This window comes from Zootoca vivipara, chromosome 16 (assembly GCF_965207765.1).
Source record: "Zootoca vivipara chromosome 16, rZooViv2.hap1.1, whole genome shotgun sequence".
Taxonomy (NCBI): Eukaryota; Metazoa; Chordata; class Lepidosauria; order Squamata; family Lacertidae; genus Zootoca; species Zootoca vivipara.
Genome location: NC_142599.1, coordinates 39814583 through 39833763, shown reverse-complemented (window position 1 = coordinate 39833763; position 19181 = coordinate 39814583). Strand labels below are relative to the sequence as shown.

General features: G+C 49.4%; 1 protein-coding gene across 1 annotated transcript in view; it reads left to right on the top strand.

Moving 5' to 3' along the window:
• Positions 1 to 4944: 4944 nt before the first annotated feature.
• The window catches only part of RORC (RAR related orphan receptor C), a 76498-nt gene continuing 62261 nt past the window's right edge, over positions 4945 to 19181 (top strand). Inside the window, exon 1 of the mRNA XM_035098064.3 lies at positions 4945 to 5205. Coding sequence (XP_034953955.2) covers positions 5118 to 5205 — 88 coding nt within the window. The 5' untranslated portion in view covers positions 4945 to 5117. The remainder of the gene's footprint in view (positions 5206 to 19181) is intronic.

The following is a 19181-nucleotide window of genomic DNA, read 5'->3' as shown; positions in this document are numbered from 1 at the left end:
ATTTAAAGCAGGCGGCAAATTTCCACATTTCTGCTAAGGGCTGCCCCAGTTGAACTTCTGCCTGCTGTTTAGTTTGCTTCTTTAACTGTAAGAGAGAAAAAAGCTCAATGCCTTATTTTGTATTTTTGTAAACAGCTTAGAGCAGGCTTCCTCAACCTCAGCCCTCCAGATGTTTTGAGACTACAGTTCCCATCATCCCTGACCACTGGTCCTGCTACCTAGGGATCATGGGAGTTGTAAGCCAAAAACATCTGGAGAGCCGGTTGAGGAAGCCTGGCTTAGAGGGTTTGGTAATTGTTTCTTGTTTTTATAATCAACCAGTAAATAAAGTGTTGTTGAAGTAGGTCTGTCCGATTCTGCTCTAAGTTTGGAGACCGGCATCCAGAGGGTTTGAGGTTTGGGGAAGGCTGGCCTAGTAGGTAGAGCTTAAGCAAGAAGTGTCCTGTTCAGGACAAGGCCCTCAAGAACAAGGCGAAGGCTGCAGACAGTCCTAACCTGGGAGCAAGCCAAGGCAGGCAGAAATACTACTGGTGCAGCTGCCAGTGCCACTTTAATACAGAGCTCTCAAAACTGTCTTGGTGTGAAGGCGAGTTTTCTAAATGCAAAAAAAAGAGGAAGAAAACAAGAGAGATGAAAAGCATTGGTCTTAACAGGGAGGCATTCTTGCAAGAGAGGCAGGAGAAAAGTCTTTTAAATGGGTATATAAATTCGGGGGATTCTAAATGCCTGACAACAGGAGGAGATTCTTTTCAATGCAAAAATCCGATATAAATTCGTGGGGATTTTAGATGCTTGACAACAGGAAGAGGGGATTCTTTGCAACCATATGAACTTGAGGGATTTAAAATGCCTTATCAAAGATGGAAAGAGTGGGATTCTTTCAGTTGCATATGAAATGCAAAACGTTCAAGGAACTCAGAGCCTTAGAACAGAGAGAGGAGGAGGAGTTTTGAAACAAATAAAATAAAATAAAATCATAGCTGCCAAGTTTTCCCTTTTCTCGCGAGGAAGCCTATTCAGCATAAGGGAAAATCCCTTAAAAAAAGGGATAACTTGGCAGCTATGATAAAATAAAATAAAGGAAGCCGTCGCATCTCCTCCGGACTCCCATGCCCGGCTCCACGTGACGAGTGGGGAAGGGGTGGGCGGGGCTTGCCGGGCCTGGTGAGTGGGCGGGGCCGCGGGGGATGATGGACAGGGCGAGTCACGCGGCCTCGGCGTGGCTGCCTGTGCGGCTGTGTTTACCGCCCGGAGTTTGGCGAGGCTCTCCTGGCCCCGATCCAGCGCCCGGGCTGGAATGACACGGAGCAAGAGCTCGTTGTGTAATGTGGCAGAGCAAAGCCCAGCCCCGGCTAATCGAGTGCTGCTGGTCGGAGCCGCTGGGTTGGTACCAGCCGGGGTGGGAAAGGGCCAAAAGCCGTGGGTGGGTGGGTGGGTGGGTAGGCGGCGTTTCGCATGCTGCCCCGGTTGGATTTCGGCCTGTCGAGGCAGATGTTAAAGCGGGGGAGGCAGTTCCGCTGCGAAGGGGATGGATCCGCTGGGAAATGATTGGCCCGTGAGGACGGGTTGCATTCTCGTGGGGAGGGGGTTGGGGTGGAGCTGCACCGGTTGTGTTTCTGCCTGTCAGTGCGGAAGGGTTACAGGGAATGAGAAGTGCCCAGAAAAAGGGAAGAAAAATGCAAAAATAAATAAATAAAAATGGGGTTTTTTTCGTAGGGTTAAGGCAGGCACCCCCAAACTGCGCCCTCCAGATGTTTTGGCCTACAACTCCCATGATCCCTAGCTAGGGATGATGGGAATTGTAGTCCCAAACATCTGGAGGGCCGAAGTTTGGGGATGTCTGGGTTAGGGTCCCGGTGCCCCACAGAGGAGCTGTACCGGTTGTATCGCTGCCTGTTGAAGCAGCTGTCAGAGGAAGGAGAGAGGGCGGCAAGAACGGGACGTTGGTTGGATAACAGAGTCGGAAGGGGTTCCCCAAGGGTCATCTACTCCAACCCACAGGATAGCAGGAATCACAACTGGAAGACTCTCTGACAGTTTCAACCTCTGCTTTTTTTCCTGCCTGTTAATGCAGCTATTAAAGGAAGATCCCTCAGGAAAACGTAGCACCCCCCTGCAAATGTTTTGGTAGGGAGGGGGGTGATAGAGCTATACCAGTTGAATTCCTGTCTAGCCCTGTTAAAGTACCGAGGGATTTGAGGAGAAGAGGTGATAACCCAAGTACTGTTGGGAGGAAAGGCGCTCCAGTTGGATTTCTGCCTGAGAGAGAGATGGGGAACGAGGGTGGGCAGCCAAAGCACTAGATGGGGAGAAAGAGGGGGGCTGGGGGACAGGAGGGGGAACTGAGTGCACAGGGTGCTGTACCAGTTGCATTTCTGCCAACTATGCAACTCTTACACATCAACAAGAGGAGGATAATGGCAACTGCTGGGCAATTCTTTGTGAGGATGTGAGATCTGTATGGCTATAAAACTGCTTTTGTTGTACTTCTGCCTGTATAGAAGGTGTTTAAGGAAGCAGACATCTGCAGGAGGACACATCAGAAAATACTGCGGGGGCAGGCGGTGTTTCATACCCAGACAACTGCACCAGTTATATTTCTGCCTGTCCGGCAGTAGCTAAAACCACCACAACCTCACCAGGAAAAAAGAGATAAATGGTGTTTTCAGGGTAGGGATGTCGAAGAACTGAACCAGCTGAATTTCTGTCTGCCGTGGAACATTTCAGTGAGCAGGAGATGAGAGTCTGGTCACTTTGGGGGAAATACGGGGTGGGGCTATGTGGCTTTCCTTCATTTTTTCTCAAATTGATTCCTATCCGAAACTTTGCCCAAAAAATGTAATACGCTGCAATTCTTTAAAAATATTGTTTTAACAAATGCACATGAAAATGCAGCTGGCCTGTTTTTCACTGGATATAATATACACTGGATATACACGATCCAATAGAGGGGGAGATTTTATATACAGGACTTAATGTCCATATACAACTTTTACGAATAGGAAATCATTTTACAGTACTTATTTACAGTATTTTGCAGGCCTCACCCCAGTTAATTTGCAGGGGAGTCTTATTTGCCCTCCTCCAAAGAGTGTGGGAAATAGTTTGGCAAATGCACGTTAAAAATACTTTTCAAAAACTTCTGCCAGGCTCCCATCCCCACAGTTGCCCCCCCCCCTTCATTCCTGCCAACCTTAACTCTTAAGAATGCCAAATCTCTCCCCGCGTCCCTTCCCCAAAACTTATGCGTGATTTTAAAAAGCTACCTGTCAGAAATCCAGCCTCTGTGCAGCTCAGAGGCGCACTGATTCCATTTTTTCTTTTGGGGGGGGGGGGACGGGGACGGGACACACACCACCTGTTGAGCTTCTGTCTGTTGTGCAAGCTATTACATGGGTGTTAAACGCACAACAGCAGGCCTAGCTTGGACAGTTGGCAAGCCTAATATTTAATGTTTGCATGCGGAGCGGGGGGAGCAGATAAAGCTCTTTGCCATCCAACAGGTGGGGTAGGGTCACCCGAGAGGCAGAAATACAGCTGGTGATGTCTTTTCTTCCAAGTAGGTGAGATACTAGTTGCAGGAAAAGCTTCATCAGTTTAATTATGGCCTGCTGCGATGTTGGTAGGGATAGAGGCCTCATGGGGCGGGGTGGCAGTCTTATGTAACAAGGCAGGGAGGGGCCAAGGGTAGGGCGAGTTGGTTGCGTGGCAAGCAGAAATGCAACTGGTGATGTTGTTTAGGGAAAAGCTTCATTGGTTTAATGGCAAAGAGTCAGAATAGGGAATGTGATAGACAGAAATTCAACAGGTAATGCCCCCCCAGATTTTTTTGGGTGTGGGTTTACTGTTCAGTGTTTAAAGGCACAGAAGTCTTATATGAGAGGGGAGAAACCTTCCTTGCCAAGATAAAGGTGGTAGAGCAACAGGTGATGTTTCTTCAAGTTTGGGAGAAGGATAAAAGGAAGCGTCACCTGTTTAATGACAGTTCTTAAGCATCTAAGCTTTAGAGTTGCGGCAGAGCCAGTATTTGCGGGACAGACAAAAATCCAACTGGTGAGGTCTGCTTTCCCACCAGGGTGACACCTTCTGATTCACCTGTTTAATTAAAACCTGTTGCCTCAGTTATTAAAAGCTTCAGACGCCTTGTAAGAGAGGGGCCGCTAACAGAACCCTCTCCCTAAGAATAACAACCATAACTATGGAACACGAAGCAGACAGGAATGCAACAGGTGCTGTGTGTGTGTTTCCCCGACCCAAGGTGGTTAGGAAAGCTTCACCAGTTTAACGACAGCCAGTTTTCCAGTAGTAAGCATTAAAAACAACTTCAAGCGGGGGTTTGAGTGACGCAGGCAGAAAATTTATAGATGGGGTTTTTTTCCCAAGGGGGGAGCGTTAATCAGAGAGGGAATGCTTGACCGGTTTAATTTCTGCCTGTTGCACGGGGTGAGAGGAGCGAGTGTCTGGTTAAGCACAGGCGAGAAGTCTACGGGTGACAAATCTTTTTCAACGAGGCGGGAGGAGCATTAATCAGAGAGGGGACGCTTGACCAGTCTAATTGATGCCTGTTGCACGGGGGACAAGAGTTTAATTAAGCACAGGCAGAGAGAGAGAGAGAGAAATCTACGGGTGACGAATCTTTTCCAACGCGGCGTTGGCGAGTGTGGGGGGGAAGCATTAATCAGGGCGAGTAAGCTTGACCAGATGAACTTCTGCCTGCTGCTGCACGGGCGGGAGCTGTTTGCTGGCGAGTGTTTGGTTAGGCAGAGAGGCAGAAGGCGCAGGGCCTGCCGCGTGGTTTTCCAGCCGGGAGAGTGCCGCGCACGCAGCGGCGGTCGGGGCGGGGAAGCTGAACCGGTTTAATTGCCGCCTGTTGCGCGGGGAGGAGCCGGGCCGCGTCGGTGCGCCCCTGGCGGCCGCGCGGGGCCGGTGCAAGCGCGTCGCCGCCGGTTCGGAGCGCCACTGCTCTCCCCTGCTCCGCCGGAGCCGCGTCTGCCGCCAGCCAAGTCAGCCCAGCAGGGTCCTCCCGGAGCGCCGGCGGCTGCGCGCTCTTTCCGCGGCCGGAGCCAACTGGAGAGGCGCAGGGCGGCGCAAACTCCGCTCCCCGCCGCGCCGGCTCCATGGACTTCAACAACGCCAGCCTCGGCAGCCCCGCGGGAGCCAAGCGGGGTAGAGACGCAGCCGCCGCCGCCGCCGCCGCTGCCAGAGGTAAGCGCGCAAAGCTGCCCGCAATTGCGCCCCTGTGCCTTCTGGTGCGCCCTGGAGGCGCGCTCTGCGCCGTTGGGATCCAGGCAGTGGGGAGGGAAAGACCCCCCCAAAGGGAGGGGGCGCGGGGCTTTTTCTGGTGTTGGGACGTGTGGGGAGCGCTTATGGGGAGAAGGGAAAGCTGTTTCCTTCCCCAATGGGAGGGACAAAAAGTGAAAAGGGGGTCCTTAAAGACGGGGGGGAGAGACGGGGTGAACGCGAGGTGGATTCCGAGCCGAGGTAAGTTTGGCAAGTGGGTATCCAGTGGGGAAAAGTGGGTGGCTCAGGGAGAGGGGGGTTGACGGTGGACACACCCACTCTCTGCGATCCAGAGGCAGGACTGGAGGGTTATTTGGGAAAAGGCATACGTAGTTATTTCGGGGAGGGGGGTATCAAAAGAGAATTAAGTTGGGAAGGGGCTATTTGTGTGGGTGGAGAAAGGGGTGGTTGTGTCTCAGCGAGGGGCATCAGTGATGCTGGGGAGGGTGGCGATATCTGGCAGAAATATTGGGGGGGGGGGTTCCCGAAAAGTAGGGCTCTCTTCCCTCCCTCTTTTAAGCAACCCTATTTAGAGAGCATCGCTGTAGGAAGGCAGCTTTCCCCAAAATGGGAGTGGGGGGCTAGCCAGAGGGGTTTCTAACCCTTTGCAATCACTTCAAGATTGTTGAGCACCAGCATGTCCTCTTCTGCTGCTCCCCCCCTAAAAACAACAACACTCCCCTTAAAATGTTGCCTGTCCATTAACCGTTTTCCACTGTGCTTTGCAAAATCAGATTCGTTTTGTTGCTTTTTCGGTGAGAGTGATTTGCAATTATATCCCCACAACCCAAGCGGTGGGAGTTAGTAGAGGTGCTTTGCCTTCACCCAGAGAATCTCATAAATGCTCTGCCATGGATTATTTCCTCAATTTGTTGGGATCAGGCTGTGTCCAATGTGTGGGGTTTTTCGGGGTGTGTGTGTGTTATATTCCTTCTTCCAGTGCTTCCCTCCCAGGGGAACTCAGTTCCGGCCCCTCTCAGGTGTGTGCCATTGCCATTCTAAGAGAAAGAGGGAATTGTTCGTGGTGAATTCTGGCACCTACCTGTATTCTTTAAAAGAAAAACCACACTACCCTCTTCCCTCTGTATCAGGCAATAAAGACATCAAGAGAGCCTCAGCGGATAGGGCCATGTGATCTGGCATCCTGTTCCTAACAGTGGGCAAATGCCCCTCAGGACCCAGGAGTGTGGATAGACTGCCTCTGGACCTGGAGGTTCCACCCGAGCATCAGAGGAGCTGGATCAGGCCAAAGGGGTCTCAGCATCCTGTCCTCACAGTGGCCAACCAGATTCTCCACTGGGAAGCATACAGGCAGGACAACCACCAGATTCCCTCTTGGGATTCCCAGCAGCTGGGATTGAGAGTCAAATGTGGCTCCGACAGAGCATAGGCGTCATGGCCAGTAGCCCCTGACAGCCCCCTCCCCTGTGAGATGCCACATTTTCCCTTGCAAGATGACCTCCTGTCGGCCCACGGACCCACCGCCCCTCTCCAAAATAAGGAGAAGCCATTTTATGCCTCAGTGTCTTTTATTGCTTCCTCCCTTCTCCTCCTGCATTTTCGTGGGATTTCAGTTTTGACGTGCTCAGTTTTCTGAGCAAAAAAAAGTCTCTTGGGAGTGGGGCCCATTTCGCAGGTAGGATAAGTGAGGCAGCTCTGTGGGGCAGGTGCAAACTCCTCTTTATCAGTGTGCAGGAACAGAACTGGGGTTAAAGCAGGTTAAGTGTGTTGAGGAATGGTTGTTTTTGGGGTGGGGTGGAGAAGGGGCTTCCCAATTTTTCAAAGTCGGGTGACGTGTGCAGGATGAAATTTCTGGTCCCCGGAATGTCAGCTCGCTCTGCCACCTTTGACGGCCACCCAGCTCTTCCTCTGCAAGTGGGTGTCTTGTCCCGGCTCCCGTAGAACCAGCTCTGCAGCGACCCATAGCTGTGATTACGCTCCCCCTCCCCCCCCAAAAAATAAAACTTTGTTGATATCAATGAAAAGGATGTATTGACTATGAAGGCAACTTGTTTATTCTCATTTAAACCAGGCCTTTGTGCATAACTTGGGTGGACTAGAAAATCTTAGTCCTGGACCTTGAGGTCCCAAATCTATTCCCTGGCCCTGGACAGTTGGAGTTGACAATCCTGAATTTGAGGGACCGAGGGACCAATTCCACATTCCTGCGTTCTTTTGACAATGTCTTGTTTCTTTCTCAAGAGGGAGAATCTTCCCGGAAGCACATTCTCTCCCCTCTTTACCCAGGATGTCGGGAGTTTGAACTATCCCAAATAAGCCCCCGAAAGAAACGTATCCGAAATGTGCTTGCAAACACCCTTCGCTGTTTGGAAGGGTAAAGGCATATCGTTCATTGTCCAGACGTCTGCTTTGCAAGTGAAAGGTTGCAGGTTCAAATCCTGTCATTTCCAGGTGAGGTCAGGAATTGTGCCCTGCCTGAAACCCAGGAAAACTGTCAGTGTAGCCGAGGCTGAGCTGGGCGGCCTAGCAATTTCACAAGGTAGACAACATTTTGGGGTCAAAGGTGTGGACGGGACATTTTCCCTGCACATTTTGACACCAACCCCCCAAACCCTTTGGGATTATGTCGCTCTAGCCTGATCAGCTGTTGAGGCACCCTCCTGGGGGGAGTGCCATACATTTTAAGCACATTTCCCCCCACCCCAAGAATCCTGGGAACTGCAGCTTGTTTGGGGGTGCTGGGAACTGTAGCTCTGTGAGGAGTGAACTACAGTTCCCAGGGGCCTTTTATATTTTTTTTGGGGGGGTGCTTTAATCTATGGTGTGTACACAGGCAAAGGGAGGCCTAGGCCTAATCCTGGTCAGATTAATTATTCTAAGGCTAGCCTTCACACACACCCCAGATTGCCACCGCCACCCCATCGCTGTGTTTTTTTCTGCCCTCTCTTTTTATTTTTTATTTTTTGTCCCCTTTGGGGTTGTTGACAAAACCCGCCTCCCCATCTGAGAGAGAGAAAGAGCCCCAATTAAGTCATTTGCATGGTGGTTACGGCACAGCAGCAATCTAGAGTCCTTTTCTCTCTCAGCCAGAGAGAGGAAAGAGATTGTATCTCTCTCTCCGAGGCACAGAGAGAGAGAGAGAGAGATGAGTTGTGAACGCCGCCCGGCCAGTTTCAGAGTGAAGCTGGGTTTCGTTCCCCAGCGTCTTCTTCTGCTTCCCTAATGAACACCTTCACTCTCCTGTTAAAGCCATCTCCTGCCACCCCAGAGGAGCCTCCCTTTCTCCATCCCTCTTGGGATGGAGGTGGCCCAGAACCCTTTGGATTCCCTGCTACAGAGGGTACACCCGGCCTTCTCTTCTTCCTCTCTCTCCCCCCCCCCCTCCTGCTCACCAGCCGTCACCTCCAAGAACCGGCACTTCTCTCATCTCGCTGAAATCTTTTTCAACCTCTCCCCGCAAGAATACTTTCAAAGTTTTCAGCTCAACAGAAGCTTCTCATCAGGCTTCCGTTTTCACTCTGCAAATTTGACATGTTTTGTCTCCAGGAGTTTGGTGGGGGTGTTGTTAGAGGAGGGAGGGGGGTCCTGCTTTAAAAAAAAAATATTTTGCTTTGCTTTTCAATGTTTCCGGGCACTCCATGAAGAACCCTCTCTGCTTAGGGCACTGACTTAAATTTGCATCTCTCTGTGGGTGAATCAGCATATGCAAATTGGGGGTGCAGATTTATTACTTTATTTATTTAATGAAAACACTTCTATGCCGTAAAAAGAAATCGAGGCGGTTCACAGGAATATAAACATATTCAGCCAACCAAACAGTGGGTTGGGCTACATGACCCCTGGGGTCCCCTTCCAGCGCTACAATTCTTTGATTCTATTTTTCTATTTTAAAAATGTTTAAACATTTGTTTCACAGGGTGAAACCCTTGAGACTTAAAAAAGCCACAAGTATGCAATCAGTCTCTGCTGGCCTCCTTAGTAACATCTAACTCCTTTATTTATTTGGTTTTTCTTCCAGAGGTTGAGTTCCTCATCTCAGAGCTCCTTGAATAGCAGACTGTTTACTACCCCGTACATTTAAAGCCTGCAACCTTCCCCCCCCCCCGACACAAGAATCCTGGGAAGTATAGTTTTACCCGCTCACCAAACTACAATTCCCAGCACCCTCTGAAAACTACGCTTCCCAGAAATTCTGGGAAGCTGTGCGCTTTGAAGATGCGCTGAGCACACAGCACAGAGTAGACCCATTTCAAATGAATGACCCATGTTAATCCTGTCTGTTATTTCCCCTTTCCACTGATTTCTAATAGATTTGCTTCTTTGGCTCCGTACTATAGTAGCCTGTTAGCCCAAATATTTACATCTGGATCTCGCGTCTTCCCCAATTTTTAATCTCTGTGCAGAGCTAGCAGAAAAGGGTGGCCTTGGGTTAGCCTGTGTGGTCAGTTTGGGGTTCGAAAGCAGAATCCGACTATGTTTTCCATCCTGGCTCGACAACCACAAGGATTAGGAACATTGGTTGTTGGGGGGGGGGTGCTTGCATGTCAAGTTGCTGGGATTTTTATTCCTAGTTAGGGTAGTGATGCCTAACAGTCAGAGCAGAGGCCAGTTCTGGAAAAGACATGGTGTCTAGTCTGCAAGTCTCAAAGGATGAGGACTAGATTCCTTGGAAGTGTGTGGATTGTGGGACAGTGGAAGAGGCACCCAATGGCTTCAGGTAACTGGCAGAGCAGAGCTTCATGTGGCTGCGATGCTGTTCATATAACTGCAGTGCATCTGTTTCTCTCGTTGACTTGTTCAGGATTGTGAACGTGTGTTTGCGTGTAGATAGTGTTATCACAATGTCCCTTGGACCCATCTTCTGACCCTAATACTCCCCTCTTTGCCAAAATCCTCAATTTGGTCCTGGGGTCAGCAACCTTTTTCAGCAGGGGGCCGGTCCACTGTCCCTCAGACCTTGTGGGGGGCCGGACTATATTTTGAAAAATAATAATGAACGAATTCCTATGTCCCACAAATAACCCAGAGATGCATTTTGAATAAAAGCACACATTCTACTCATGTAAAAACACGCTGATTCCCGGACTTTCCACGGGCCGGATTTAGAAGGCGATTGGGTTGGATCCGGCCCCTGGGCTTTAGTTTGCCTACCCATGACGTGGTCTGCTTGGAAGAAAAGCCAGGTGGACTCTGCATCTGCTCAGAGGCACCCTTTCCTTTCTTATTAGGTGCTCCTGGTGGGTGTCAAGACAAATTCTTGGACTCTGGTCCTGAGCTGGGTTGGAGCCTCCATTGAAAGCCCATTCCCTTCCCACCCAAAACAGAATGCCGGGAACTGTAGTATATCCCCCACCCATAGCTACAATTCCCAGCACCCAGTATTCTTTCTTTGATTGTGTGTATGGAAAGCCATGCTTTTGATGTGCTTCAAATGTGCAGCGCTTACAGTGGAACCTCGGTTTATGAACACCTCGGTTTATGAACTTTCGGTTTACGAACTTTCGGTTTACGAACTTACGGTTTACGAACGCCGCGGACCCCTCTGGAACGGATTAATTCACTTTCCATTACTTTCAATGGGAAAGTTCGCTTCAGTTTATGAACGCTTCAGTTTAAGTACTCCGCAGACCGTCTGGAACAGATTAATCCACTTTCCATTACTTTCAATGGGAAAGTTTGCTTCAGTTTATGAACAGACTTCCGGAACCAATTGTATTCATTGGTTCCACTGTACTTACGTCTGTGGCCATAGTGCCTATGAGCATGTACAGAGTGGGGGACCTTTTTAAGCACGAGTGCCCCATAGCTGGACCATATAGCCCAGTGTTAGTGTATTTCTGTCCCCCTTTTTTCTCTCCAAGGAGCTCAAGCAGGGCCGGCTCTACATAGACCCCCGGTGGCGCAGTGCACCACGGCGGGGGGCTGGCAAGGGGGGCGCCGGCCTGGCAAGGAGGGCGCCGCGTGGCGAATCCTCGCGGAAACCAATTGCGCCCTGCGAGGGCGGGGCGGGCGGTGGAGCGATCTCCGCCCCTCAGCACCAGGGCACGCGATCTGCTCAAGACGGCCCTGAGTTCAAGGTGGTGGGTATGGCTCTCCTTGTTTAATCCCCACAAGAACCCTGTGAGGTAGGAGAACCTGAGAGCCAACGACTGTCGCCCAAGTGAGCTTCATCAGGCAGAGTGCGGATCCGAACCCTGGCCTCTCCCAGCTCCTAGCCCGGCACTCTAACCATTACACCACCGCTGCCTCTCACCAGGGGCTATTCCCAGGAGACTCGTTGAATTTGTCAACCTACCTAACCTGGGGCTTACCCATTTCAGTGAATTGATTCTAAGTGGAATGCAGTTGGAAAGGAGGCAGCTAAACGTATCTGAGGACCCTCCGGAGACCTTGCAGATTTCCCGGCTGATTGGCGTCCCAGGAGATGGACCCGGGTGACTCTGTCCCCGCCCCCTTCTCGCAAGCAATTGCTTTTATTTTTAACCGCTTAGGATTTCAGCTAATATGTTAATGCGCCAGGCAAGGGCTCTTTGCTGGGGGACCAGCTGATCTCCCTCCGACGTGATGCCGCGGTGCTGATTCCTAAGCTCCTGGTAATCTCTGCTCCACCTCCCAGCTCCGAAATCACCCCCCCCCACACACACACACGGTCTGGCATGGCCCCCTTCGGTCAAGCCTGCCGTCAGGTGGGTTTGCTGCATCCTTCGGGGCGGGAAGCGTGCTTTCAAAGAAGCGGCCGCCTTTCACTCGCAAGAAACTTAATGGGTAGGTATAGCAAAAAAAAACCCTCTTTGAGCTTCGAGTCCTTGGCACTAGGGAGCGGAGGCATTTCAGAAGCTTCCTTGTAGCTGCCTTGCTAGACAAATTTAATTCGTTCCACGGGTCTTTTCTTATAATGAAAAATTCGTCTAGCGAATCCCATAGGAATGCATTGAAATTTTTTTTACTTTATTTTTGCCCATAGGAACGCATTAATTGAATTTCAATGCATTCCTATGGGAAACCGCGATTCGCTAGACGAATTTTTCATAAAACGAATTCGTCTAGCGAGGCAACCTCCGCTCGAAAAATCTTTCCTTAAGCAGAAATTTCGTTAAGCAGGGCATTCGGTAAGCGAGGCACCACTGTACCCAGTTAGACCGTTGGCCTATCTAGCTTAGCACTGCTTACACTGGCTGGCAGCAGCAACTCTCCTGGGTTTCGGAAGGGGAAATCTTTTGCAGCCTGGCCATAGGGATGTTCTACTTCCTACCGGAGAACCTGTGATGGACATGAAGGGATGGAGTTTCCCCACCAGCCCCACCTAGAAGGGCCACTGGTCAGGGGTGCCCCATCCTTGATCTCTCTCCCCAGTAGTGAGGCGGCACTTATCCTTCGGAACTTCCTTCCACTTGACGTTAAGCCAGCGTCATCACTGTTCCCTGGGAAACATCGCTGCTGTAACAGGCTTATATCCAGACATCTGATTTGGTTTACATTTGTGGGTTTTCGTTTTGCTTGCTTTTTTAATGATTTGTCATGCTTAATTGTTTTCTCCGTGTTTTCAACAGTGGTTTAAATGTTATTTTTAATTTAAAAACCAACAAGCAGGTGCGTTTGCCGCCCAGGGCTCCTCTGGGAGCTGCGTTCGAATGCTACTCAAGGTAGACCTGTGGAAATGAACGGAACTAAATTACTTGTGCCCGCGAACTGCCCTGAGCAGGGCTAGCATTGAATAAGGACACTGAATACAGGGGTACCTTGGTTCTCAAACGCCTTGGTACTCAAACATCTTGGAACCTAAACACTGCAAACCCGGAAGTAAGTGTTCTGGTTTGCGAACTTTTTTTGGAAGCCGAACGTGCTCCATTTTGAGTGTTATGCTTTTGATTTAAGTGTTAGGCTGAGGTCTGTCTGTTTTTTGCTATTTATTTTGCGTTTTTGTTTTTGTGGCTCTTTTTGTTTTGTTTTTGTGGCTGCGTGGAACCCAGTTCAGCTACTGATTGATTGATTGATTGTGAGACTGCAGTACATTGTTTATTGCTTTCATCTTATGGATCAATGGTCTCATTAGATAGTGAAATTAATGTTAAATTGCTGTTTTAGGGGTTGTTTTTAAAAGCGTGGAACATGTTACATTACTTTCTGTGCACCTTGGTTTTGGAACGTTTTGGTTTTGGAACGGATCTCCGGAACGGATGAAGTTTGAGAACCAAGGTACCACTGTAAAATCATTTTAAAAAGGTTTACTTCTGAGCAACAAATGGTGGAGAATCTCAGGATGGGGCCCCAAATGCACAGGGAGAGGGTTGCAGCGAGCTGCTTTTTACCGTTGTGGCACCTCGCTCAGCATTGCCGAGATGGGCCGGCATGGGAGCCTTTCCCAGCCCTGCTGGCAGATCCCAGGGATTGAACCCGGGATCTGGTGCAGACGAAGCTGGGAGCCCAGCATCTTCCTGGAGGGGCCACAGATTCTCCCGAGAACACACCATCCTGGTGGAAAAGGAACGCAAGGAGAGGTTGGGGGGGGGGGAGAAGCTCCAACCAATTGAAGAGCTGCAGTTAGCAGAGAGGGAGCAACCCAGCACTCTCCCCAGGATCCTGGCTTGGGGCTAGCTGAAAGTTTCACAGCAATTAAGGAGGGTGTGAAGACTTGCAGAGGTGACGGCAGCAGCAGAGCAAAGTCCAGGGAATGGATAGGCCCACACACAGAAGCACCCAGCGGTTAATTCTCACCTGACTAAGGGTGGTGCTGATTTTGGATGTGCAAAATTTAGCAGAGAGAGAACACCAGGGCAGGATTTTGGCTCAGTAGCTGGCCAACCCTGCATTTTCCGCCTCGGTTTCCCATTTCTGTGAAATGGGAGGGATGGTCGGTGGCGCTTTAAGCCGCGAGTCTCTCTGCTCGGAAAGTGACTGTTGAATGCCAAGGCTTTGGAATCCCTCTCTCAATCTGCCTGTTTATAAAGTACAGCGGTTCTCAAACTTAATCCGTTCCGGAAGTCTGTTCCAAAACCAAAGCGTTCCAAAACCAAGGCACGCTTTCCCATAGAAAGTAATGCAAAATGGATTAATCCGTTCCAGACTTTTAAAAACAACCCCTAAAACAGCATTTTAATAAAAAACAGACTGAACACTCAAAACGCAAGTGTGGCACTCGAATCGGAAGCGTAACACTCAAAACAGAGCATGTCCGGCTTCCCAAAAAAAGTTCACAGACTGGTACACTTACTTCCGGGTTTGCAGTGTTTGGGTTCCAAGTTGTTTGAGTACCAAGGCGTTTGAGAACTAAGGGACCACTCACTGTCTGCTGCGGTGACTGCTAGACGAGATGGCTGGCTTGTGCCTCCATTGTTGGCGAAAGGGTGCGCCCTCCTTGACGGGGCTCTTCTTATGGAGCCTCCAGGTCCAGAGGCAGTCTATCTAGAATTTCTGGGTCCCTGGGGGCGTTTGACCACTGTACGAACAGGACGCTGGGCTGTGACAGACCATTGGACGGACCTTGCAGGGTTTTTTTCCTCGTGTGCTTGTTATAAACAGTAAAAAACACATGGAAAAAAGAATTCGGATCATCAGCTAGGGATTTGTGTAGGGGAGGGTGTTCACCTGTCTTGTGAGCCCGCCCCACATTTCCAGTCACTTGCATTTCCTAAATCTGTTCACCCAGCTGACAATTGTCCTGGGATGATTGGTCAGGAAAGAGAATGGTTTTTTCCCCTTGCTGTTTAAAGGTATTCCACAGAGAAAACCATACCTGCCGTTATAATCACTTTTCCATCTTCCTGGATGAACTTTTCCAGCTCCAGGTGGTAAAATGAGAAGAGGTGAAAGATTTGGGGTGATACATTCAACTAAGTCCCTTTCGGATTTAGGGATGGGCTGACTTCAGTTTTTCCAGTCTCAAGCTCAGTTCTCTACATTTCCACATCAACTTGTATGTTTTCTTTTAGTCCTTCAGCGTTTAAGTGCAAATCTCTCCCCATATACCCATGTCTGTATGCATTTTTGTCTAAGGCACTCATTTTTTGCAATGCCGTTCCCCCAAATATAATGCTCATTTCACTCAAATATTTACCCTTTGCACTGTATGTGAGAACGCTTTGCACTCTTCGTGTGTCCTGCCCTGGGCTCCTTTTGGGGAGGAAGAGGCCGGTGCAAATATAACAAATAAATACCCTGGTATGTGCATTTTTTGGTGACACGTTAGTGGACTGGGGAATTTTGCATTGCAACATCTGGAGAAGCGCGCGTTTCAAAGGAGGCTGCGTTTTGGTTAGGTTTCCGAAATGGCAAATGAAACGACTTTGTCTTTAAATGTCGACTCCTCCTCCATCCCTACTCAGACCCAGCGAAATCAATGGGCTGAAAGAATCAGTGGGGTCCTGTAGCTGTGATTATTGCAGGGGGTTGGACTGGATGACCCCTGGGACCCCTTCCATCTCTGCAGTTCTGCGATTCCATGAGGTTAACAGGGGCCATTAATTTCCGTGGGTCTGTTCTGAATAGGACTTGGCTATGTTCTGCTGGCGCTCTTGGCTGCTCCAGAGGGCATGGCTTGAAGCAACAAAAGGAAGGCACATTCCCATTCAACATTAGGAGAAAAATATGGATGGTGGGAACAGTTTGACAGTGAAACTAACACCCTCGCCTAGCGCAGGCAGGTTTGACTAGAAGGCCTTACGATGTCTCATTCGGTTCCATAATTCTGTAAACAGGCCAATGCAGGGGGACCTTAGAAGTGTATCATTTGTGGGTCTTCATTTGCAGCCCCTGTTGACCAACACACCATCCCTTTATTTATTTATTATTCGTTTCATAAAATTTGCACACTGCTTGTTTGTTTGTTTTATAAAAAACCTCAAAGCGATTCGCATTTCTAAGCATCTAGGTAGACGGGTCTGATTGCTCCTAGGCACTGAAAGGAAAAGGCCCCCTGCCTTAGTCTCAATAGGCGGGGAGTTCCAAAGGGGCTGCCACTGTAAACGCTGGCGTTCTCACGAATGTGGGTGTCCTGTGGCAGCTGTGTGTGTAGCGCCAACCCTGCCAATCGGAGCAGAATTTTCTACCACCCCTTCCCGCACACCTGACGGCTCCGGTGATGCAATTTGCCCAAGCGCCCTCTGTGGCGGTTGCGCACCCTCCTTTATGCACCACACCCTCGCCTTCCGCCTCTTCCCTTGTCAGGCCGCAGTTACCCTGGCCCCCTGTTGGCAGCCGTGCAAACTACAACGTGACGCTTGCAAAAATATAACATAGGAGAGACGTTCCCCTTCTGGAATGCGGTGTTTGAGATGGGGTGGCCAAGGCTGCAGTTTGAGCTTGAAATACAGAGGGCATCTTTTAGGCTGGTTTTCTCTACAATATACTCGGGTGGCACCTTTAACACTACAGTTCCCAAGATTATTTTGGGGGGGAGCCATGTCCGTTAAAATGGCAGGAGTCATGTCAACCGTCACATCCACATGGCCCATTTAATGCCCACGAAGAATCCCGGGAACTGTAGTTTGCCACCCTGGCAGTGCTATGCTTCCAACAATCTACAGTTCCCAGGTGCTTTAAATGAGTGCTGTGGGAATGTTGCCCAGTTTCATTTTTCCTTTGCCCCCACCCCCAGTTTCTAAAGGTGTGTGTGGGGGGGCACATCCCATCCATTAAAGCGTCATCGACAAGAAACTGAGTCACTGGTGAAACTGATACAACTTTCTCTTGACTAACAGCTGACACAACTGAAGTTTATCAATCTATTTTCCCAGTGTGGCTGCACCATAGATTTTTATAACTGCATTAGGATATTGGCAGTTTTGCTTCCAAGCCCTTTCCTAATGATCCCTAGGAACATTTTTTTTTTACAGCTGCCACACACTGGTTCAGCATTTTGTCTTTGTGTGTGTGTGTGTGTGTGTGTGTGTGTGTGTGTGTGTGTGTATATATATATATATATATATATATATATATAATTAGTTTTCCATTTAAACCTATATGGTCACATCCGTATTATCCACTATACTTCTTTGGCTCTTTAGAGCCTGTCGACTTCCTTCCCTCCTACCTCTTGGCTTTCAAAAATAACCTTGATATCACAGCATTTTATATATTTTCCCATTCTAATATAACCCGCTACGCAATACCTCTAAAATTAAATAAATATAGGAAGAAAATTAAATAAATATAGGAAGAAAATTCTCATTACTAGTCTTCGGATAACCCTGCTAGTGTTGTTAGTTGCTTACAATGATCTTTTAAATATTGTGTAAATTTACTCCAGTCTTTTTGGAATACTTGGTTGTGCTGGTTTCGGATTTTCCCCATCAGCTTTGCCAGTTGTGCAAAGTCCATCTTTATCTGCCCCTCTTCTTTCATTGTGGTTCAGCATTTTGTATTACGTGCCACGACCCCAAGGCCTTCTGTTCAGGTGTCATTAGTGTAAAACATGGGTAGGCAAACTAAGGCTTGGGGGCTGGATCTGGCCCAATCACCTCCTCAATCCAGCCCGCTGACGGTCCAGGAATCAGGGTGTTTTTACATGAGTAGAATGTGTCCTTTTATTTCAAATGCATCTCTGGGTTATTTGTGGGGCATAGGAATTCATTCTTTTTTCTCTCCAAAATATAGTCCAGCCCCCCACAAGGTCGGAGGGACAGTGGACCCTCCCCCTGCTGGAAAAGTTTGCTGACCCCTGGTGTAAAACAAGGGCAGCCAAAATGATCAACGGGGTGGAGCAACTCTGTTAGGAAAGGTGACGGCGTTTGAGACTTCTAGGTTTAGAGAAAAGTCAAGTAGGAAGTGACCTAAAAGGAGTTTATGAAATGATGAAGTAAGTGGATAGAGGGGGGGGGGAAGGTTTTCCTCCCTGTCTCATAACACAGGGACTTGTGGACTTCCAAGAGAGTATGAGTGATGGGAGATTCGGGACAGATGGAAGAAAGTCCTTTGTGCAGTGCAGTTAAACTGTGGAACTCCCTGCCACAGGAGACTGGGATGGCCCCCAGCGTAAAGGTAAAGGGACCCCTGACCATTAGGTCCAGTCGCGGACGACTCTGGGGTTGCAGCGCTCATCCCACTTTACTGGCCGAGGGAGCCGGCGTACAGCTTCCGGGTCATGTGGCCAGCATGACTAAGCCGCTTCTGGCGAACCAGAGCAGCACACGGAAACGCCGTTTACCTTCCCGCCGGAGTGGTACCTATTTATCTACTTACACTTTTGACGTGCTTTCGAACTGCTAGGTTGGCAGGAGCAGGGACCGAGCAATGGGAGCTCACCCCGTTGTGGGGATTTGAACCGGCGACCTTCTGATCGGCAACACCAAAAGGCTCAGTGGTTTAGACCACAGCGCCACCTGCGTCCTGGCCCCCAGCTTAGATGGCTTTGAAAGAGGATTGGACAAAATTCACGAAGGAGGAGAGGGCTATCGATGGCCACTATCCAGGATAGCTATGCTCTGCCTCTTCTGCAGCCGGAGGCAGAAATTCTTCTGAATTCCAGTTGCTGGAAACTGCAGGAGGGGAGATAATTGCTCTTCTCTTTGGGTCTTGTTTTGGGGGCCTCTGTAAGGACTAGATGACCCATTGGTCTGACCCTGCAGGTCACCAAAGGAGCCCCAAATTGTCAATTAAAACAAAAAGGTAGTTGTCATAAGATAATCAAAATATAAAGCCCAGCAACTAAGAATCACAAATCTACGTAATAAAATTACGTTGCCGTTTAGGCTTTATTTCTTGAAAGCGTCTTTGCCTCTCTTCATCGAAACAGCAGCAACGACAACCCCTCGAGGTGCAGCTTATCGAAATAACCAGTTACGAAAACACTGAAATTGAAGTTTCGAAAGGAAACGTGGTAACCACAGCAGAAATTCGGCAGGTTGAAAGTGAAGGCCGTTGAGAGCGCCAGCTGTCTGTGAGGCAGAGCCCTTCTTGGAAGGGAAGGTTTGAGCTGACTTCCAGAAGGCGGATCGAGACGGGTG